General features: G+C 58.1%; 1 protein-coding gene across 1 annotated transcript in view; it reads right to left on the reverse strand.

Annotated features, from left to right (window-relative positions):
* Window positions 1–627: 627 nt before the first annotated feature.
* Window positions 628–23,439, reverse strand: part of POC1A (POC1 centriolar protein A) — a 69,274-nt gene continuing 46,462 nt past the window's right edge. The window contains exons 10-11 of the mRNA XM_032411400.1: window positions 20,304–20,447; window positions 628–1,336 (exon numbers count right to left, since the gene is read on the reverse strand). Coding sequence (XP_032267291.1) covers window positions 1,238–1,336; window positions 20,304–20,447 — 243 coding nt within the window. The 3' untranslated portion in view covers window positions 628–1,237. The remainder of the gene's footprint in view (window positions 1,337–20,303; window positions 20,448–23,439) is intronic.

Genomic DNA, 23,439 nt, shown 5'->3' on the forward strand with positions numbered 1-23,439 from the left:
CGCTTCCCCATTCCCGCCGTTCATCGGGGCTCCGCAGAGGCTGCCTCCGTGTGAGCCCCAGCTCCTAGGCCTTCAGGCTCTGCTCCCACCTGGAAGCCGCAGAGGCTGGGAAGCTCATTAGCTGCGTGGTACTGACAAGCTCCCGAGAAGATCTAACACGGCGCCCCCGGCCCCCCAGGGCAGGGCAGGTCTGAAGGATAAATACCTCCCTGGCTGGCTGGGCCCCAAGAAGCCAAATGCTGAAGGCACGGACGGCACCCAGACACGTGAACACCGGCCTGGCTCTCCCCGCGCGGGTGCACGGGGGGGAGCCCGTGGGGACCCTCAGGAGTAAGTGGAAATGCAGGTGCCCGAGTCCTCCGGGACGCAATCGACGACGCCAGCTGGGGCCGGCCAGAGGGGGGTGGGTGCTGTGCAGGGGCGTCGGCTGTCCTGGCCCCCCCAGTTCCCAGATGCAGATGAGAGTGTCCCGAATGCCCAGGGTGACCTGGCAGGGCCCCCCAGAGCCACTCCTTTCATTCTCCTGTTATGGGCCCGGGGCGGGGCGGGGGGGGGGGGGGGGGGGGGGGGGCGGATGACGACTGATGAAATCTCACTCAGAACAATCCACTTTTATGACAAGTTCAATAAAGTCCATTTTAATTTCAGATTCCTTCACCCTCATGCATACAGAGGCGGAAGCCACCGGGCCCCAGTGAACACATGTGGAGCAGGAATGAAGGCCACACTGCAGAACCCCCCCTACCCCCCCGAGTGCTTGCTCCTGGACAAACCTGACTCGGATGGGCCCACATTGGGCCTTTTGTCAGATTAAGAGAAAACTCCTGGCTCACCATCCAATGGGCAGCCCACTGCTAAGCTGTCGTGGGTGGGAAGAGCCAGGCATCAGGCAGAGAGGAGGTCAAACCCCCGTGAAGCAGCCGGGGGGAGCTGTGACCTTCGGGCCCATTAGGACTCCGAGGTAGCAAACATTTTCAAGTGACTCCTTCACGTTAAACCAAACGTAGTCCACTCTGCGTGTGCGGGCCCTGCCCATGGGGGCCTTCCACGGGCAGGTGGCGAGCCTCCGGGGGCAGAGAGCGGGTGGGGACAGAAGGGCATAACCTCAGGGGCTCGGGGACGGATCTGAGTCCCATAGAGCTGAATCCCCTTGATTTATTGACCCAAGTCCCATAGTACAAATCTCCGGCCTGCCACCCCCCAAAATCGAGCGAGCTCTTGATTCTTGCTCCCCTGATCACGGTGTTGTTCTCTGCATGATTAGCTGCTGGTTCTCCAGGCACTGCTTCAGCTTGTCTTCTGTCAGCGTCAGCCGCTGCTCCAGGATGGAGACCGTCTGCAAAACAAATGGTGGTCAGGCTTCAGAGGATGAAGGGGCTACAGGGCTGCCCCGGGGATCCCCTCAGCCGGGAGGTGAGTGACTGAGCACCCCTGAGCCTAGGAGGGCCTCTGCCTGTCCAGTGAGGACCATTGCAGGAATATGCCCTCTGGGAGATAGGCTCTAACTCTGTCTCGGAGTCCCTTTTCGCCTGTTATGGAAGGACAAGGCCAAGCTCAAGGGAGTCCTGGAGACTAGGAGGGGACTCAGGATGGTGGCCAGCACTTCTTAGCTTGACCCATGTTGGCAACGCCTGTCACCATGCTGGCTTCCAGAGGCTGAGCCCTTGGGCTCCCTGGTCTCTCCCGCACACGCAGCATGGCTGGCCTGGGGACCTAGCTGTCCGACCTACCAGATGCCCCCAGCTGCCAGGGCTGCATGTGCCTCACGGGCCAGGGCCAGTCTCGCAGACATGGCTGCTGGGCAAGGCTGCACAAAACCTGCCCACCTTCTCTGGCACTGGACAGAGTGCTGGCAGAGGGCCGGTGCTGTCTGGGAGCCCGTGTGCTCCCCACAGAGCAGCTGGCCCACTGCCCTCAAGGACTCCCCGCCCAGGGCCTGCCCACCAGTCCCACGGCCAACCCCAGCCCTCGCCCAGCCCGACCCATGCTGGCCATGACAGCTGAGCTCTGCCTCACCTCCTCCTCGGGGGCGGGGTGAGTGCCTGCGTGTGCCAGGCCCGCAGCCCGCACGGGGTGAGCCCGTCGCCAGTGAGGCAGGCTAGGTCCCCGTGCGGGGCAGCCTACAGCCAGCAGGAAGGGGGCAGATTAAGAAACAGTACTTTCTATTAATTTTACCCATTTGTCTGTAGGCTTTCCCAAGAGGTTTTGCCACCTTCCCTGAGGCTCCAAGGAGGCTCTGGGCCTTGGTCCAGTGAAAAGGAAACTTTCCTTTCATACATTTAATAAAACACTGAAACATTCTGGGAGGGAGTTTCCCCTCTCAGGCTGCTGTAAATTCTCAAAGCATCCCGCACGGATGTCGGCTACTCCTCCTGGCGGATGGCCCTTTCGAAGTGAGCCGGCCTGGGCTGCAGGGGCTCTGAACCCTGGGGTACAGTCCTGAGCCTGAAAAGGTGCACTGCACCCTGAGACGCAGGGCTGGGCTGAAGGAGATAGTCACACTCCCCCTGTGCTGGCCAGGAGCCGTGGGGCGGGGGGGGGGTCTGTACCTCGTAAAAGTGGCGGCGGAAACAGCCCCTGGCTGGCCCAGAGCAGCATTCCTGGAAGTTTCCACTGGCGGCTGCGAAAGGCTCACTGAGCCAAGCTCCAAAATCATTCCTCATCCAGACTTTTTCCGAGGGCCCCGGACTCCAGGCCACAGTGGGGGAGCCGGCCGGCTTTTCCTCTTGGCCCCCCTCCCCCCTGCCCCTTTTAACTTTTCACAGGACCGAAGTCTCAAATGTGGAGGCAGTGGGTGCTGGGCCAATGTCAATACCAGGGGTGCCACACATTTCACGAGGCCTCCACTTAGTTCCACGGGGGGCCCATACTTCGGCTCGGTAGAAATATGGCCATTTGTCCATATTACATTTCTTTAAACATAAATGCACACACCTCTTTCATACGCAGCCCCCCGGAAGGACGGTGCCAGCCCGGTTGTGGGCCCTTCCTCTGGGAGCTTTGAGGGGGTGCTTCGTGGCATGTTGTAGACAAAAAAGCTTAAAGTCCACTGCTCCTCAAATCTGCAGCTCCTCCTTCTCCCTGCCGTTCTCCGGCTTCTCCCCTTTTCCAGCTGCAAAAGACTCTGGAAGAGTCATCATCTCTGCGTTTGGTCTCTACTTCCCCTCTCCCCCACACCCCCAGCACACTCTGCCAAGATGCTGAGTGGCAGCCACCATCCAGGGATGAAGTCCACCAGGCTCTTCGTGCTCACATTTGATCCCACCCGACCCCCGTCTGAGCCGGACGGATGGGCCAGGGAGAGGAGGACAATTTTTGGGTATCTGTACATTAGAACGTTGTCCGGCGTTCTCTGCTCCGCAAGTTTTCCTTAATAATCCTACTCTAATAAAGCATGAGGCGTCGTTTTTGTGGAAAATGGGGTCTCTCAAGGTAAGGTGAAACCTAGAAACCCCAATGCCTAATTTTGCTGATGTGCCTTCCCTACACCAGGGAAAAGGTCTCCCCTGCGACGGAATGGCTGCCTTTGGGGCACTTGAGGAGCAGAGGTCAAACACACTCAGGGCTGGCGGTGCAGACAGTTAGAGGGCAGGCGGGCCACCTGCAGGGACTAAGCCCAGGCCACCATGGTGCCACCCTGCCTCCCGGCTGCTGGGGCCTATGGGGGGAAGGGGAAAGCATCTGGGATAGCACGTGGGCGGGCGAGGGCATCCCCAGCAAGGACGGGTTCCGAGCCGTACCGCATGACCCTGTTCACAGTGTGACCTTCACCTGCTGGTTCAGGGCAACAGCCCCGCGCCAAGTGTCAGGCACACAACAAGCCTCAGTAAATACGCGCTGCCTCAGCGCCCAGAAGGCAGAGGCCGTAGTCCGTTCCTCCGGCTGCCCAGGGCCCCGCCCAGCAGGCTGCTCCCCCTGCCTTGTGCTCCGGGTCCTGCCACACGGTGCCCAGAGACCAGAGGCTGGGGAGGAGCACTACTGAAGCAAACAGCTCCACGGTCTTCCAGACACCGAACACCCCCCCACCCCCCGCCCACCTTCTCACCCTCCTTGCACTCAGGGCAAATGAGAGCTGGCCCTGCAAGCAGCCCTGGGCCCACACGGCCCCTCACCTTTCTCTGTGCAGAGGAACGGTGGGTCAGAGGTCTGGTCCCAGCCTCTCCCCCTTATAAGCCCCACAGCTTCTAAGTCCCCAAGGAGGTGCAGGCTGGGTCTGGTGGCGGATGCCAATGAGGGAAGCAGCCCTGCCTGACCTGGGTGCCTGTGGCCTCTGCCTTTCCAGCAGGGCAAAGGAAAAGTGGAGAAAGGGCTGAGAAGGCCAGGGTTCTGGCTGCTGGGCAGACCTGTCTGGGCAAGGTGACCCATCTCCTAGGCCTCCTGCATGCTGGGGTCCAAACTCCTCCAGAAAGGTCCCTTCTGTCTGTGGACCTTGGAGAAACCAGGCAACTCATTCCCTCTCCCTGGGCCTTGTGCCATCCGGGCAGCTTACTCTAGAGTCCCCTCTGTAATTGGGGTGTGGAGCTCAGACTCAAAGGGAGACTGGTGGGAAGAGCCAGGACCGGCTCTGGGCGGGAGAGGGGGGGCGGTCATCCTGATGATTTTTGACACACTCTGCTCCAGGGGGCTGCTCCTGGCAGCTGACGTTCATGGAGTGCTCATGATACGCCAAGCACTCTTCAACAATCCTTCAGAGCGGGAGCCTTCGTCATCCCCATTTTTCACATGAGGAAACCAAGGCACAGTGCTATTAAGCAACTTGCCTAAAGTCCCACAGCTTATAAATGACCGGCCAGGGCCGTGAACTGCGGTGGCCCGGCTTCAGAGTTCGCGCTAAGGCACTGGGAGCTGCACCTTGGCTCTGTCCCCATCATGCACGTATAGGGTGAGGCCTGGCCTTATTCCTCCCCACCTGCTCCAGCCATGCCTGAGGGCTACTGGCCATGTAACCCCAGGCCTGTGTGTCCCCCACCCAATGCCCAAACTCAGGCAGCCTGAGGAGGAACCTGTGGATCTCTATTCTTACCCACCAGCAGCCACCTTCTGTCCTGTCCAGGTCACCTGGCCAGGTGGCTCCAGATTAAATGAGCAGAAGCAGTGGGAAGGGACCGCCCCCCAGGATCACCCAGCAGCCCCCTCACACCATTGGGCCACCCTCAGAGGTGGTTCCCAGGCCTCAGATGCCCCCAAGCCCCATAAAGCAGTCTCTCACCTGACTGAACACTTAGGCCACCCTGACTGAACACCATTGGGCCACCCTCAGAGGTGGTTCCCAGGCCTCAGATGCCCCCAAACCCCATAAAGCAGTCTCTCACCTGACTGAATTATCACGAAAGTCACAATTTTGGCTACAAAAAGGCAATGTTCTATGGATAAAAGGGACATACCAACAAGAACTTTTTAGTAGATACGTGATGAGAAAGTACCCGAACACTTGAATTTTAGACGCTTTCTTTCACCGGGGTGCCGTGTCACTCAGCACAAGTGATCAGTTCCCAAACACGCTATGGAACTCACCCGATTCCCTGCTGGTGCCCCGCCCCCTCACAACATGGGGCTCGACTATTCTCCCCCAGAACCACAGTGACAGGAAGCAGAATTCAGACCCCACACCTGGACACCATCACCCCTGTCCAACACCGCCCACGTCCAAGGTCACAGCCTTCACCTGCCAGCCACAGGGGAGCCTCATGGGGCAAGGTCACAGGAGACCCAGAAGTTTCACCCTCAAAGTCACACCTGTCAGAGGCTCACCTGGGGGCTTGTTTCTGAACCACCTTCTGCTGCTGTCACCAGCAATTCCCAGGAAGCCACAGCCCTGGTCACGGGAAATAGTGCCCTTAGAAACATTCCTGCTTGCTGTTGAAGGTATTCTGTTGTTTCTCTAGACTGAGGCCTGGCACACTCGGCTTGCTGCCCATTTTTGTAAATAAGGTTTCATTGTCATGCCCATCTGCTTGTGCACCGTCTCCGGCTGCTTTCTGACGAGGCCGGCAGGTTGCAGAGTTGTGATAGAGACCCTCTGGCCCACAAAGCCTGATATTTACTGTTTAGGAAGTTTGCAAACCCTTGCCCCAGACTCTCTTCATGCACTCCTCCTCAGCGCGCAGCCCCTGGGCTGGCCTGTGTCACCGAGGGTGACAAGGACATACACAGCCTCGGCTGGGCCCGCAGGGTGCACACCACGGTGCAGAGGCAAGTACTAATAAGCAGCAGGACAGAGCAGCAGGGCATGCTGGGAAGAACCGAGGGGTCTGGGCTGGGGAAGTGGCCCTAGGAAGGGAGGGGTGAGCAAAGGCTAAGGAGGAGTTCACCAGGCAAGCGAGCAAGAAGGGCGCTGGGGCCAAAGGATCAGTGAGCACGGAGCCTGGAGGTGGCAGGGAAAGGAACAAACAGTAGCGATGGAGCAAAGGAGGTCCGTGTGCAGGAATGAGGAAGGGCCTCAGGGAAGCAGGAGATGGGGCCAGGGCCTGGGCAGCCATGTCAGGTGGCCTTGCCTTTAGCCTCAGAGCACAGGATGGTGTTGGGAGTCCTAGGCCGAGTGGGGAGCAGACCCCTCTGGCTGCCACACAGGGATGCTCTGGGGAGGGCCTGCATGGCTGTGGTTAGGCCTAACCAGACATACCCACGAGGTATGAACTGCCACCACCTGGTGGTAAGTCAGATGGCAGATGGGAGAAGGGACATTCCCTGAGGCCCTGAACACAGGACAGATCACAGGACAGGACGGCCCGCAAGAAAGGTGGAGAATGGGCTCCAGACAGAACAGGTTAAGTGTGAGGCCCCTCTGAGGGCCGGCAGGGGGCCTGAACCAGCAGCAGGGCTATTTTGCATTGCTGACATCATCTTTACTGCTGGGGGTAGAGTGGGGGACACCAGGGGGGAGAGCAGTGGACCCACAAGCCCCTGGGCCCCAGACAGAATCCGGGGCACGATGATGCCAGGGACACCGCTGAAACCCCCTGGAAAGCAGCCTGGCCCCTCAGTGGGTGACAAGGAAGGGACAGCCCAACACAGTGGGCCCAACAGGGAGGAGGGTGCTGGAGGTGTTGGGGATCAAAGCCAAGAGCATGAGGGAGGCCAGCTCCGGCTGGGGGCAGGGAAGCGTCTCCAGAGGAAAATCCTCCCGGGAGAGGCTGAACAAGGGCATCTCATTCGAATCCTCATTTTCCTGCTTAGGGGACAGCAGACACTGATCTGTCCCCCGTCAAGTCAACATTAACAGGCGAGCGGCTTCTCTCACTCACAGTTCAAGATGTGTAAGACGGTTCATGTAACACCCTGAAGGGCCTTCTGAGTGGGGTATAAAAATAACCGATTTTAAAGTGACAGGCTTGTATTTTTAGTCCCCTAACAACTTGAGTGATGCTCAAAGAAGCGGCACCAAAATGCCAGTCCTCAGCCACATGTCTGGCACCCAGGGCCCCCAGCTCCAAGCGGGAGACAACACAACACGAAGGACATTTCCACAGACGCCGTGGCTCCGTACCTCGCCGCCTTAGTCTAGCCTTTTCCCGACGGGCATCAAGGTCTCTGATGCCTGCCCAAGGCTGCGGGGCCTGGCAGCTGGAACAGCAGAGGCCAGCTCCCACCCTGTCCCCACCCCAGCAAGGGCTCAGATGGGCCAGTCTGGGTGCCCTGCGTGGGGCGGAGCTTGGGGTGTGTATCTCCACCGACTTCCGAGGTGGCCAAGGGGACAGCCCCCACTCCTGGTGTGTGCCAGGGACTCAGGCATCGGTAGTGCCGCCAGAGGCCAAAGTGCGTTTGCAGGGCCTCCGCCTGACCGCGCTCTGCCGCAGAGGGCTGGGAGCCAGGGCTGGGGAGCCGGGATGCTCCCGCGGGCTCTGCACGGGCATCGTGTGGAGGAGGCGAAGTCCAGTGCTCCCTGAGGGAAGGAATCCCCCACCCTGAGAGGCCCCGCTCGCCTCACGGAGCAGTGCTCAGTCCTCTCGGGACCACTCTCCCTGCCAGTTCCGCCATTGCGCTTTCCCTGGGCTTGCAGGGCTTCTCCTCTGTCCCTTCTGCCTACTTCCCGGCCTCCCACTTCCTCACGGCATGACCTCCCCTTCTTTCAGCCCTGCTGGCCTCTTGTTTCTCCCCAGACTGTTTCCTTTTGAGGCGGGCTTGTCCTGCATTTTTTTCCTCAGCTCTTTCCCCTAGTCCTCGTTTCTACCTCCTTTTCAGGTCTCTTTTTCATCCCCTTTACGCTTGTGTTTGGGGAGAAGGCAAGAAAAGGAGCAGGATGTGTTCACAGAGAGTGAGCTCCAAGTGAAGTCCAGGCCCCTGACACGGCTCACCTACTCTGGGGCTGACAGACCTGGGAAGGAGAGCTCCAACTCTGACCAGGACTTGGGAGGCCTTTGTGAGGAGACAACACCAGACGGGCTGGAGGAAATGCGTTTCAAACACCAGCTACAGCAGGTACAAAGGCCCTGAGGCACAGAAGAAAATGGCACACCTGGAACTATCGAGGAGGTCAGTGTGGTTGGTCTGGAGTGGCTGAACAGGGAAGAGAGTGTGGTGGCCACGAGGGAGGTGGAGGGGCCCCAGGGCCCTCAGCCAAAAAGGGCCAGGAACAGGGAGGCCTCCACTCCCTGGCACTGCCTTATCACACTCACAGGTCTGAGCAAGTTTCAGTGGCCAGTTTTCAGAGCAGGTTCCAGAGTGAGTCTGGGGGAAGAGGCTCAGCCCGGGAACTGACCGTGGCCAAGTGGTGCCTCAGCTGGACGTGAAATGGAAGGGAGTGAACTGGCACTTCAGAACACAGACCCAGGGCAGACCCCCTGAGCCAGGGGCCTCCCAGCAGCGGCTCCTCCACCCAGAGCGCGGCTGCTAGCGCGACCTCTGCTGAAAGCCTCCCTCCTGCACAGCCCACAGGCAAATGCAGCAGGAAAACTGGAGCCTAACGTCCACAAAGCCCCGAGCGGCCACAGCACACCAACGGGGGCCCTCCCGACACCCCCACATCTGTCAGGTCCGCCGCATGCCGCCAACAAGACCTTCTGGCTCGTGGGGGCTTCGAGGCACTGGCGTGGCCTTAGCACCGGTCCTGTCTGGGCTGGCTTCCGGCGAAGCTGCTCGGCCACGACTAACAGTGAGTAACGTGTCGGAAGAAGGGAGGAAGACGGAGGGAGACGAGCCAGCTGTTCTATGTGCCTCTCTCAGATATTCGGCCAGTTCCCTACAGAAGGCTCCCCCACGCGGAGGCCGCGCTCTAGGCTTCCCCACAGCACTCCCCCGTGCCAGCCTTCTCTCCTGCAGCCCCCTCCCCAGCCAGGGCACTTCTCCAGGTCTACCTCCTGCTCTCAGTAGAGCCCTGGGTGGTGCATGGGGCCCCTCTTAGGCGGTTTTTATGGTCGCCATCCCCTCCCGGGCCTCCCCAGAACGTGGAAGACAGGTGGCCCAGAGGTGGACAGGGTGGCTGGATGACAGAGCTCACCTCCGGCCACACGCCCCCCTCAAGCACTCTGCCGGGCTCGGGGCGCGGTGGTGAGGGGAACTAAAGCAGCTCTGGGATGGCAGTGTGGCAGGAAGCCAGGAGACCGAGCCATCGGTGTCTGAAGGGGGCAAGACGGGCAGCGAGGCAAGAGGGTGAAGCGGTTGGGGTGGGGGGTGCCACACGAGCAGGTGTGTGCCAGGGCCACGGAGTGGGGAGACAGTCAGAGGGAGGGAAGTGAAGTACGTAGGGCAGAGGCAGCACTGGGCAAAGGCCGGGAGAGGGCAGTGGGAGTGGTGAGCACAGGAGGGTGCTAGAGCGGGTGGGGGCCGCAGGAAGGGCTGACGGGGCGCAGGAAACCAATCCCGTGACTGGACCATGCTGTCCACGACCCTTCTGGCTGCTGAGTCAGGCAGGGCAATGCCCTCACGTCAGGGCTCTGCTCGAGGAGTGTTCTCACGGGATCCAGGCAGGCTACCCCTGCCCCAGGGCCCTCAACGTGCGGCGGGTGCCCTAGGCCCCACCTTCCGCCTCAGCTTCCCGGGACTCCTGGGTCCTTCACCTCCACACTGCTTCTGCCATGTCCCTTTCCTGTGCAGGAGCTCAGGGATAAAGGCCGGACTCAAGGCCCTCATTGCCTGTTACTACCGCTCTCTCTAACCAAAGCCACCTACCTAAAGCCCCACTCCAACCCTCTTTCCCCTGAAGTCCTCCTGGTCCCAGCCCCACACTTGGTGCCTGTCCTCCTTCTCTCCCAGGATGTCCTGGCCATAGCATGGGGGCGGACCCTTGGAAAATGCTGCCATGGTAACCCCCGGTCCCCACGTTTGTCCTGTGTGGTAAGAGCACAGGCTCCGGAGCTGTCCTTCCTGCGTTCAAATCTGAACTTGACTACTAACTTGCTGAGCGGCCTTGGGCAAGTTACCTGACTCAAGGCTTCAGATTCCCCGTCTGTACGACGCATCTCTCCAGGCTCCATTGTCATACCATATTAACAGCTAATATTTATGTGGCCCCTGCTCTGGACATGGGGCTATACTGTGGGCAACATGGCTCCCCACCCGACAGGGGCCACGGCTGAGCTCTGGGCTGCAGGGGGCCTCGGGCACAGATGGGGCTTGATGGGGCCCCGAAGAAGGCAGCCTGTGGTCAGGCCTGGTAGGGACTGAGCCATCAGGGCACGTGGGGGTCTGGCTGCTCCTTAAAGTTCTCTTGTGACGGAAAGTTCCTTTTAATCACTTCCAGGCTTGTGGTTGCTTTGGGCTCCTCCAGGCAGTCTCCCACAGGGGCTAGGGCATCCCAGCCCCCTCCCCCCACCCCAGAAGCCAGATTCCCGGTGGTAGTGTCCCAGGCGCCCTGGGGCTTAGGGAGACGGCACAGCTGCCCAACCACACCACTGGGGACCCTGGTTGGTGCCAGGCTGCGGGAAACGTCCTGGCGTTGGCCATTGGCTCAACGCCCCTGTCTCAACTGTGCCGCACAGAATGTCTAACTTTCCTTTGGTTTCATAGCAAAGATGGAAAAATGTGGAATTAATCTCCCCTGTAGCATGGTTTTGACTTCACTCAGATTTTAAAGATCTAAAACAGATGCAAGAAAAGGGGAATCTCTTTGCTGTGGGGTCTTGTGAGTTATCAAAACAAAGCGGGGCTGCCAGGCTCAGTGCCCGCACAGCTCTACCTCGTCTCCTGCTAGCCCCAGCTTTGTCTGCTGGTGTACGTCTGTGTGTGTGTGTGTGCACGTGCGTGTGTGCACACGCAGGGCCGTCTTGCAGATGATGCCCTGGCCAGCCAGTTGCCATATGTCAGGGGTGAACGGGGGCCGGAAGGGCCAGCACGGCTTCCTGGGAATGCAGCCCCGCCCTTCCCACCAGCCAAGACTCTGCCTCTCTGCCCCAGCCTCTGTCCAGTGCCCCGTGGTCTGTGGCCTTGGAGTCAAAGGTGCAAATGCCGGCCCTCAACAGCCGTTGACCTCCATCGGTCTGAATGCCAGCTTCACGAAGACAGGGGGTTTTGTCTGTTCTTGCTCACTGCTGTCTTCCTGTTTCTAGGCACAGCTCCTGGCACATGGTACGTGCCACCCTGGGCGTGGGATGGACAAATGCCAGGCCCCGAGTGCCACCAAGATGCAGATTATTCAGGTCCTCCACCAGCCAGCCCAGGTCCCCTGGAGCCCACCTGGCTAGTGAGGAACCCTCCTCCCACAGCTTGGGCCTTGAACCTGGCAGGCTTGAGGGGACAGTGGGGGAGGGATTGGAGGGTAGGTAGGCCAGAGGGGCCCCTGTCAGCTGGCCTTGGCCTCAGCAGGATGTGGGGGTGCACAGAGTGGGGTGGGAGTCCAGGAAGCAACCCACTTCCTCCCCCTCCCACCTCAGGCCTCATTTGGTGAGGGCTAACAGCTTCGAGCCCTGAACTTCAGAGGGGAAGAAATGGGCGATTCCCTCTCACGCTGACATCTGACAGACTAACTTGCCCAGGATCACACACAGTCGATGCACAACAAAATGTGTTTCTGAAGAAATTCCTCTCAATCTCTCTGGGCTCAGCAACTGTCTTTTTAACCAACCCCTTTCACCCCCCAGTTTGCTGGCTAACAATACAAAATGAGCCTTTGTCCTTCGAGCCCACAGGTCCGTGTTTCTGTTTCATATTATCTCAGGGATATAGGATTTCTCTGACGTTTTTGCAGCCCCCCAGCCCCCACCTCTACTGAGGATTAGCTCTCTTCGGGAAGCACATGAAACACTATTTTCTATTGGTGGATTAGCCATGGGATTAAGGAATCTTGGCTAATTTACCTTCCTTGTGGCTTAAAAGCAGCTCCTTTTAAATGAACACAGACTTTTCCATCTTACTACTTACCCCCACAAGAGAAGGTATAAAAAGTGGGTCCACTCATCACCATCCATAAAACTGAATGCTCCTGGGACCCATGGGGTGCTACCCACACCAGGACAGAAGATCTGAGTTGCATATCCCACCCACACTGGCCTGAGTTCAAGCTCATCTCTTTGTCAGCCCTGGGCAGGCCACCAGGGAGGCAAGGGTCTAACCGGGACAGGCCCTAAGGTGCAGGATGCCAATCACTGCTCGGCCACAGGCTCTGCTGTACTCTGACTCCAGGGTGAGTCCAAACAGGGCTAAGCATGGGGCGTGAACCTTGGCTCGGACCACCTTCTGCATTCCAATTCTTCGGAAGTTGACTTTTCCAACAATCTGTAATCCAATGTGGTAGTTAATTTACCACAACCCGATAAAACACCATCATCCCAAGTCAGACAGACGGTCAGGTAGCTTGTTGGAGGCCTCAGGACCGTCTGGCAAGCAGGCTGTAGCCCTAGCCCAACAGGCCCAGCTCAGGGAAGAAGGGCTCACAGGATTCCCCTGTCCTGTCCAGGACCCACTGGCCCATGGTAGGAAACCTAGCCTCTCATCTTGGATGGTTTTCTGGAGCCACCAGCTGGGCCCAAATCAGAAGGGGGGGGGGCATGGACCCGCTCCCCGAGAAGCCATGCCTCTCTGAGTTGAAAGCATCTTTCTGCCTTTTTTCATCCACCAAGGAAGAGGGTCTGTACCGGCAGTCCAGGCCCGGAGAGGGCCCTCCACGGGGCAGGGGGACGGAAGTGGCCAGCCCAGCTGTAGCTCTCCCTGCCTCTGTTCTAGCAGCGCTTCATTTGGGAGAGTGCCAAATGGACACAGGGTCAGCTGTGACTTGGTTCATCACAGAGCCATGTAGGCCGATTTGGGACTGCCTGTCACAACCAGAACACTCATAGGCCCCTTCATGTGGCCAGTGCTTAGCATCCTTCCCTGGAGGGCCCCTGTGTCCCCAGTGGAGCGCGAGCAAACCACCCGCAGTCCCCTTCTTCCCTCCTCTAGAGTAATCCCAGAGTCAGTCTGAACGAGATGCCCCTGCACGGGCCCTGTTATCCCACTCCAGCCCCCGCTCCCCCTCCCCCCAGCTGAGCCGGCTCAGGGCCTCACAGGAGAACTCTCCTAGGACCGTGAACATTCTGGGCCCCCCCCCCCCCCCCCGAGGTAACCGCAGCCATCCCAAGCCCATCTGGTGGGCGGGGGCTTTCGGTCTGCAGCTTCTTTGGAGAGGGGAGGGGTACTTTGGCCATGAGGGCAGACAGCAGAGAAGACGGAGCTGCTGTGCAGCCCCCCACGCACTCATGAACACGAGCCTGTCCTGCCTTTGAGTGCCGCTAGCAGCACCAGCCTTTGCTTTCTGCAAGGCCAGAGGAGCCCGTGGATACACTGCCAAAAAGAGCAACGGGGCTGGGGAAGGACCAGGGCCCAGCCCCTCCGCAGCCGGCTAGAGTCAGACCCCAAGTACGCCGCTGACACAGACCACGGAGTGTCCTGTCCCCAGGAAGCAGCCTCTTGACAGAGAAAAACAAATCTCTTGTCTCCAAACCCCAAGTGGCGGCAGCGCAGGCTGTCCTGAAGCTGACTTTGCCCAAGGGCAGCTCTTGAAGGTCTGTACAGAGGACGACAGCTAGACCCCCTCTGGTCTAGGTAGGCCAGGTGGCCAGAGGTGCTGATGTGGAGAGAGGGCCCGTGTTTGTGGGACCCGGCAATCACCACCCCAGGTCACTGCCCGTCTCTGAGGGCTGCATGCACCCTAGAAACAGGGGTCCTGGCAGGGGGTGGGGGCGGCTGGGCAGGAGACTTTCACTCTGCCCAGCCGACGAGCTGTTCCCTTCCCGACGAGTTCGGCCCGGGCGCACCTGGGAGGGCTGGCCCCCAGCTAAAATGGCACAACTGCTTAAAAATCGAGAGTCTGTTTGTACAAACAACAGTTCATCTGCCCAGGAAAGAGGTATCCCGAGAGCCCCAGAGAGTGGTCAGGCAGGCCCTGCGTTCCCACCTTCCCTACTGGCATGGAACTAGGCGCCTCACCCAAGCAGCCCATCAAAGAGGGAACTGCCAGGACCATGGTGGGGAGGGTCGGGATGTCTCAAAACAAACAGGCCATTCTATCTAACCCTCCAAAGCACACAGACAAAAATCCTTAGCCTTGTTGAGTTAGATCAGCAGAGTTACAACCTGGATATTTCACAAACTCAAATGTCAAGAGGCCCAAACCGGCGGGGCTGGGTGGGCCTGCCCCCGCCTGCTTCCCACTGCACGCATGTTCTAGTCCTGGAGCCCAGCGGCCCCTGGTGAGTCACAGGAACCTGAACGTGACATCACAGCATTGCTGTGGCCAGCCTGAAGCACGGGTGCCATAAAAAAACATAGTTGGAGCAGGAATTTCATGGTTTGGTATTTTTAAAAAGCAGCAAGATGTGAAACTAGAGTCGAAAATAACTCTGCTGTGGGCTTCTGAGGCAAAACCGCCAAGCCGTTTGTTGGGCCCAGGCCCCTCGCCGTAGCCTCCTCAGCTCCTGGGTACTGTCCATGCCTCAGCGCCCCACCCCTTGCCCTTGAGGAAGATCCAGGGACTCTGCAACTCCCAGACACCACCCAAACCTCTGTCACTCAGGAGTCGCAAAGGAAGCAAAGGGGGCCAACGCAGGAGGTGAGCTCATGCAGCAAGGCCAGCTGTGGAAAGCAGCCTCTCCCTCCTCACTGGTGAGTTTTCCAGCATCTGTGAAAGGGACCCCTAGATCACCTGACACACCCCCACAAGAACATGAGAGGAAAGGTCCGAGCCTCTGTCTGGATGCACATTGAATGCCCAACCCCAAGCAGGCAGGCCTGGCAGCCACAGGGCCCACCCTGGAGTCCTTCCTCAAAGGGAGGGGAGATGGGAAGGCGACTCATGGAAAGAAGGCCCTAAGGGAAGTCCCGGCCCCACGTGAGGTGCCGACCTCTGCTGCCTACCCCATGGGATAGGCGGATGGGCAGTGCCTAAAGGCTCCCCTCTACAGAGGAGGAACCCAAGGCTTATTCAGATCTACACAGACAGAAGGAGACAAAGCTGGGCCAGAGCAGCTGGGGCTTTTTTTCTGGACCTCACAGTCCTCTAAGGTTGAGCTAACTTTCTCAGGAAGAAAACAGCAGGTCAGTGACCCATGGTAGCCATAGGACAGGTGTGTGTTCTCTCTCTCTGTGTGTGTGTGTGTGTGTGTGTGTGTGTGTGTGTACAGGGTCATGAGAGGAAGAGGGAGTACCCACTCAACCCTAGCAGTTCCTGAGAATTCCCATGCCAGGTTTTGAGGAGCAGAAAGTTTCCAAAGAAAAACCTAAACTCGGGGCACCTGGGCGGCTCAGTCAGTTAAACATCTGCCTTCGGCTCAGGTCATGATCTCAGGGTCCTGGGATCGAGCCCCGCATTGAGCTGCTTGCTCACGGGGGAACCTGCTTCTCCTTCTACCCCTCCTCCTGCTTGTGTTCTCTCACTCTCTCTCTCAAATAAACAAAATCTTAGAAAGAAAGAAAGAAAGAAAGAAAGAAAAGAAAGGAAAAACCTAAACTCCATTGTTAGGAAATACATTTTCCCCAACAACCATTAGGATAACTGGATTCAAAGAACAGCTATCACAATAAGTATACATCTTTGAAGACCTTCAATCTTGGCCCAATGCCTGGGTCCAGGTTCAAGGCTCCCATCTAATGGGCCCCATGACCCAATCCCTGATTTTCAACAGCCCCCGTGTACCCCAGTCCCCCATCACCTCCTGGGCTCCCCTCCCTGGACCTGGGGAAAGATCTCTTCTTTCTCTCCCTCTAGTCAGACCACTAGAGTCTCACTGGCAGCTCAAGGGCATTCCTAGGACTCAAGTCCACCAGCTGCAGAGGCCTGTGGAATGTCCAGTCCCGACACTCCTGTGTTACCTGGCCAGCCTGGTACTTTCGCACACTTTCCCAGGAGCGCACGGACTTCGTGCCGTGCTCCACGGAACAGCCGGTGCTGGTCTAACAAATCCAGTTAACCAAGGGCTTCCCAACAGTGCTCAGAGACATGAGCTGGCTCGACGGTCCCCACTTTATAAGGCTCTGGGGAACAATGTCACCTGCCCAAAGTCACCCAGGGGATGAATGATGGGGTCGGTCCTCAAATCCAGGAGGACAGGTGTATCCAAGCTGATGGGCAGGTGGCTCACTCTGCTCCCCACAGTTGGCGGGGCTGTGTAAGGCCAGACAGACCCCAGCTGTCTGGAACATGGCATCCAGCTGGGACTGGGGTCCAAGAAGCGCAGTGGAGGAATCAGTGAAGCCCCAAATAGCACCCTCACTGGGGTAAGGAAGGGTGTCTCATACACAAAGAAGGGCCAGGGCAAGGGGGTGTACTCTCTGGCCCGGGACCTCAGGGCCACCAGGCTCTGTGATCACAGAGCAAGAAAGTCTGGCCTTAACTCTCAGGAAGATCAAGTTTGGCTTGCAGATGGACTCCTCGATGAAGCCATCCCCGACTACCCCAAAACTCTCTAGCAGGGGAAGCTGGGAGCCCTGGCCTACAGTGGGTTGAGCTCAGGATCACCCGGCATCCTGGAGAAGTCCCAGGCTGAGTGGCCCCTGGGGCCGGTTACTCACACCCTATCCGTGCCTGGCATGATGCTAGCTGCTGGGCACCAGGCGGGAAGATGACATGAAGGCCATGAAGGAGAGCCCTTGGAAAGTTGCAGGGCTCAGATAAACAGAGGGAGAAGGAAGATGACAAGGAGGACATGATCCCCACCCTCTGTGGACTTCCCATCTAAAACAACACTGTAGGGAGACCTGCCAGGCCAGGCCAAAGAGCACACCCACTTGGGAGATGGACAAAGGCCTATGAACTTTGCAACGCATTCCAAAGTTATCGCCCTGAACGGGTACACTTTTGAAGAACAATGTATGCATTTTATGGAAAAGGCATTCCTAAAAAAATAAAACAGTATAACCCCAACTGGGGAGTCAAAGGGCTGGATTTCAGATGCTGCACATGGCCCAAGGAGAGTTTACTTCCCGGGGGACGACGAGCCTTTTGCCCGCTTGCTGGCCCCAGACGCAGAGGGCTCAAGCAAGGAAGGGAACTTGCCACCTCCGCTGCGAGGGCTGAGGCATGGCTCTTCTGGGCAAGGAGATAGTGGGGACCGGAGGGGGGGGGGGCTGTTTCTGGTACAGCTGTGATCCCCCCGCCACCCCTGCCAGGCCCTGACTAATGACAAGGGCAGTACATGGTGCTGCTGAGCACTGCTCAGAGAGCCTCAGAGGAGCTAACACATCCAATCCTCACAGCAGGCCCGTGAAGTGGCTACTCTTATCAGCCCTGTGTTCCACATTTGGAAACTGAGGCACAGAGGTTAGGCACCTTGCCCAAGGTCACTGGGACGTACACCCAAGCAAGCTGAGTCACCACTCTCCATGGGCGCGCTCAGCCACCTGACCTCCGGGCCACTGAAGAGGATTGAAACTGGTCCCAGCCCTTCAGACTGGCGCAAACGGGCCACGAACATCCAGAGAGGAGGACGCAGTCACTGGGCCACACCAGCCTGCTGAGCAGGAAGGCAGGCTCTGAGGACTGTGAGCTTCCACAACGGGGTGTCCTGCTCATGTCACCCAGGGGCTGAAGGCTCTGTGACTCACTCAGTAAACATCCCCAGCCACTGCAGCCCCCACAGTTCTTCCTTGGAGGATGTTCTGCGGGATGGAGGACTGAAAGGCAACTTCCCTCTCAGAAGCCTCTTTGAAGTAGACTTCCTGGTGGGGGAGGGAAGGGGCAGTGAGGGGGGTGAGACAGAGAACAACATGATTCAGACAACTCTGAAGTAGGAGTCCCTGTTGGGGTAGCTGAGATAGCCCTGCCCCTCCAGAGCACAGAGGTACACCAAGATGGTGAGGAGTGCTCGCTGAGGGGGTAGCGTGTGAGGCCAACACCCACAGACCAAGGAGGCTCAGAGCCCAGCTGAGCGACCTACATGGGGAGCTATGCACAGCAGGGTCACCTGGCTCTAGGCCTCAGGGGAGCCTCTAGAGACAGGAAGCTGGTCCCAAGAGAAAGGAATGCTCAATCCCACAGGAGACAGCTCTGGCTGTCGCTCGGTCACCTCAGCTAGAGCCCCAAATCCAAGAGAGGAGGTACGTCTGGAAAACAACCAGCAACCAAGCTCAAGGACAGCATGCCAGTTAGCACAAATGCACCTCCTACCGCTTTGAAACTAGGCTGAGGCTTTGAGTGGGGGCTTCATCTGTGGAAACCAAGATTCCTCCTCAGGATGTGTCAAGTCCGTCAGGAACATTGAGGAATGCACACTGTTTGGCAGAGCAGGTGACTGGCTGACGGGCCTGGCATCTGGTCGGGGGTGGAGTGCTGTTTGGATCTGCAAAGGGGCTGGACGGTGTGAGGTAGGACAAGGGTGCCACACAGCCATCCGGACCCGGGGCCAGAGGCCCAGGCCACAAGAGAGCCTTCATTATTCTCGGCGATGCCAGTTTCTTACAAAATTACTATCACCCTCTGAACTGCTAACACATAACAAAACCCTGAAACACAGTGACGGGAAATGCTTCTAGTGCTATACTCCAATGAAGTGATCCAATGAAGCTATTTTTAACCATCTTCTCAGACTTAATTTCCAATTTTATCCTATAAAGTTCTAATTGATTCCACCTCCCTTGATCTCTCACTTGGCAAGGCTGTGAAGAACATGAGGCAGGCTCGGCAGTTTCTGACGCGTTCGAGGTGGGGGATGTGCACGTTGCTCATACCTCCCTTAGCACAGGCCTTCTTCTCAAGGGTTAACAGGCTTCCAGAAACGTCTGTCTGATGTACCTTTTGTCCCCACCATCCCCAGTCACTGATGCCTGACCTTTCCCTTCAAAGGTCCTTCCTTCCCTGGGCCCAAGGTGTGCAGTACCAGCCGGGATGCCACGACACGCCGTGGACCACGGGACATGACACACAGCTTTTCTCACTTGGCCCCAGATCCAGAGGGAAAGGATGGCACGCCACTGAAGCTCCATTTCTGTCAGAGACTCAGGGGTCCTTTGCCTTCCGCCCACCCCCTTGGTCTACCCACGAGCTGGCACAGGAGAAGGCGGTCTGCACCCACAGCTGAGGTGGGGAAGGGGCCTGACGACCTTTAAATCCTGCCTTGCCTGCCCCCACCACCACCACCTCCATGCCCCACGCCAGCCATGCTGGGCTTTGCTCGTTGCTTGGATGTGCCCGTGGCCCCCTCCAGTCCTGCAGGCAGGCTGCTTCCCCTGCCAGGGCTACTCTCATGTGCACGGTGCTGGCTGCCACCTCTTGCCAGGGCATTCTGCTCTTAGGGAAACTGTGGCACTCCGATCCTGTATTAGCCACTGCCGGGTGTACCTACGCTCCAGAGGCCGGGGCCCACGTCTGCCTTGCTGATGGCACTGATCAGCCACCACCGCGAACATTTACTGAGCAGCTCCCTAGAGCCAGGCATAAGCCAAACACTTCCCACAGACTCATCTCCTTTAACCCTGACCACGAACAGAGTCTGTGACCACCGCATGTCACAGAGGAGCGCACCAGGGCTTGGAGAACCGAAGGGATTTCGCCAAGGTCGCTTGGAGGATAAGAGCAATGCCAGCTCAAAGCCAGAGCCTGGGCTCCCAGATGCCTTGACTCAGTGCTCACAGTTCCCTGGCATGCCCCTGGACTGTGCCCACCCCGCGATGAGCGGAATGAATGGGCAGTGTTTCCTTCAAAGCTCTACTGTGGCCCAGGCCAGCCCTGGGAGGGAACACCCTGGCAGGATCTAGCACTGGTGATTCTGGGGTCCAGTGGCTTGGCCACAGCTCAGATGGCTCTGAGAGCCAGGACCTCAGGGCAGGCACTGCAACTTCATTAATTTGGGCTGGAAAGTAGGTCCATTATGATGATGTTTTTTAAAAATACAGCACCTGCTGCCCAACTTCAAATAGGCCAAATGCCAGGCCAAGTGGGGTGAGTGCACGTCACAGCCTACCTGGGTGAGGACGTCCAGCTGGCCCACAATGTGCTCCAGCGTGCTGGTCAGCGTCTGGGGCATGCTGATGGGCTCCTGGGGCTGGCTCTGCACCGACTCCTGACTCCTGCCTCTGCCGGGAGGGACGGGGAAATCCACATCTGGCTAAAGACAATGAAAAGAAAGGGAGTCCTTCAGTCCTCATTCAGGGCTTAAAGAAACACAGAAAGAAGAATAGCCCCTCCAAAGGATGAAGTGGAAAACCACCCACAAACTGGAAAACATGAGTTCCAAATACTGGTGAGAAATGCAGTGTGGTGGTACTCCCACATCCGGGCCACGCGCCACTTTCCAGGACTTCCTTTCTGAGCACAGGCCATGAGTGAGGAGTGCCATCCAAGCACATGGCAGTGAGGGCTGGAGGAGCCTGGGAGGGAGGGGCAGGTGGGCCGCTGAGTGCCCTCCGCTGCCTCCTCATGCCGCCCGCACCCCCCAGTAGGCCCCTCAGAGTCCAGGGACCCTGAAGCCCAGGCTGGCTCTGAAGTCACCCCTCTTCCTGGCAAGCTCAAGGCCCATTCCCCTCCCCCAGCATGGGCATGGCCTAGAACTGGGGGGGGGGGGGTTCCAACCCCACCCAAGGGCAGAACCCCTGGGAAAACAGGCATTTTATGTGAACATCCAGATGGCTGGTGGGAGTCCTGTGCCTGGTGGGACAGGCACCCTGGGCTGTTGTAGATCACGTTCCAGGGATGTGAGGGATCAGTGTTCTTGCCTGAGAAGCTTCAGCTCCCAAATGCAGAAGCCAGCCTAACCTCTGCCACCACCACCCCCAAATACACGCCCACAATCACCAAGCACAGGTGATTTCCTAAGGGGACTCATCCCAGTCCGACATGGGTCCCCCCAAATTCAGGCACCACTCTATATACAGATGAACGCTTCTCCTAGCCCAGGAAGCACTGTGCATGTGTTCAGTAGGGTGGGATTCCCAGAGCCACCGGGTTCCCGAGGACACAGTCGGCAGATGCCCCAGTTTTGGTCTTGGAACCTTCCTCTGTGGACTTGCTCCCTGAAGAAATGACGTACTTGGTGAGACTCTCACTCTCAGCCGGCCCCAAAGCCCCAGTAACCCATAAAGGTAGCCACACTTGGGGTTCAGGATTTTAAACCACGACCTCACAAACTTCCAAATGTTACCACGTCACTCCCTGGCTTTGCCAGTCCTCCAGGGCTTTCCATTGCCTTTGGGAGAAAATTCGAGCCCCTTGACAAGGCACCCCACTCTAGCCTACCTCCTTCCATAGCTCCCCTCCCACCCAGTTCCCAAGGTCCCTCCTACTGGAAGGCCCTCATCCACCCTTCCTTTCCCCTGCCCCCAGCATCCTGGCCTCCATTCGCTTTGCAACCCTGAACGCCTGATGGGCAGCGCCTCTGTGCCTCCCACACGCCTGTGCCTGCCCCACCCCTGCCCTGTTCCTCCAGCCACTCCATCTCCAGGGCCAGGACACACAAGTGGGACGGACCAATGCCGGCCTGCCCACAGGGCCCACTGCCCGTCCATGGGTCCGCGTCCCTCTCCCTGTCTCCTGCCTACACCCATCACCCCTGTCCCTTCTGAATCTAGGACATCACTGGGCTCACGGCTTGCCAGCTACCCATGTGCCACAGAGCCTCGGCAACTCCACCCAGCTGGCAGAGTATACTGGCTACGACTGGGGCTCACCTAGGCTGCCTGCACACGTGCCACCAGCAGTCGGCTTGCATCTCTGAGTCTGCCCAGCTCCTGGATGAACCCACAGTGGCCCAGCCCTAGGAAGATGCTCTGCTCTGGACATGCTCACCTGGGCGGGCATCAGAGTCCTAGAAGCGAATCAGCCCAGGACAGGGTTCCCAAGTAGCCAAGGAGGGCAGTTTGGCACATGGACCCTACCGCCTATTTTCCTTTATTTGGAAAGTGTTCTAGTCTCATAGATAGCAAACTCTCCAGTGCATGTCCTTTTGAACCCGGAAAAACACAGGCTCTGGAGGTGAGAGAGAATCTGAAGATGAGACACAGAGCTCGAGGGGTGTTCTCGAAAACAGGAGCAGCGTCCTGCGTGCAAGCCCATCATGGGCGGGTCAGCTGCGTGCTGCAGCCGCTCTGTAAGCCCTTCACCCACCAGGGCCGGCCCCCCCAACCCCCCGCCCCCCGCCAAGTCCTCCAGAAGTCCATGGGCTTGGCCAGTGCAGCCCTGACAGGTGCGGGGGTTTTCCTCCTGTTTTGTAATGCAAGCGCTTGACTTCTTGACTGCCCAGGCATCCACTTCAGAGAGGCATCCACTCGAAGAGGGCTATCTTGAATAAACACGCTGCTGCCGCCCACGACCAGGTAAAGGGCTGGGCCACCCCCCACCATGGAGGCTCCTTTGTTTCCCAGATCTTGGTAGATTTTGATAACTGACCATATGGCCACGTGGTTTTTTCTTAAATTCTTCTAAATTCTCTTATGTTTAAAATTCACCATTAAAGAGTGAGCCCTGAAAATCCCTAGGCCTCTACCCTCAATCCCAATAAAAGTGGAACCCCAGGCACTCGCTCCCTCTACCCTCTACCCTCACCCTTGCTGTGTGGCCTCACGTGTGTTATTTCTAGGTCTTGTAAGTAATAAACCTTCATTTTTTCAAAGGTTCCTGATGGTTACTGCTGAAGTGTGTCTTGTAATTATAAGAACTACGAGGGCCAGTTTCAACCACAACATTGGTTCTCGACAGGCCGTGGCACACAGTCTCAGATCCCAATGCCTATGCAGGAGTCCACCCCAAAAGGAAATGTTCCAGAAGCCTCAACCAGCCCTCACCTCCCTGCAGCAGCCCCCGGACCTAGGCGGCAATGTCAAGAGCCAGCAGAGTGCAGTGGGGAAGAGCAGGGATTCAGACAGGCCTTGGCCGACATCTGAGCTCCAGGACTGATCAGCGAGGTGGCCCTGGGCAAGAGGCTTAACCTCCCGGGCCTCCACTTTCTCATCTGCAAGATGAGGGTGATGATTGGGCCTGCCCCCCGCCCCAAAGGGCTGGGCTGTGAAAGGAACTTCTCTAAAATCAGCAGCAGGCCTTTCTTGAGAAGCAGCTCCAGCCCTGTGCCCACTGCTTCCGAAGGACCCCCCCCCCCCACTTCCAGA

Source organism: Phoca vitulina, unplaced genomic scaffold (assembly GCF_004348235.1).
Source record: "Phoca vitulina isolate PV1807 unplaced genomic scaffold, GSC_HSeal_1.0 scaffold13, whole genome shotgun sequence".
In the NCBI taxonomy this organism is placed as follows: Eukaryota; Metazoa; Chordata; class Mammalia; order Carnivora; family Phocidae; genus Phoca; species Phoca vitulina.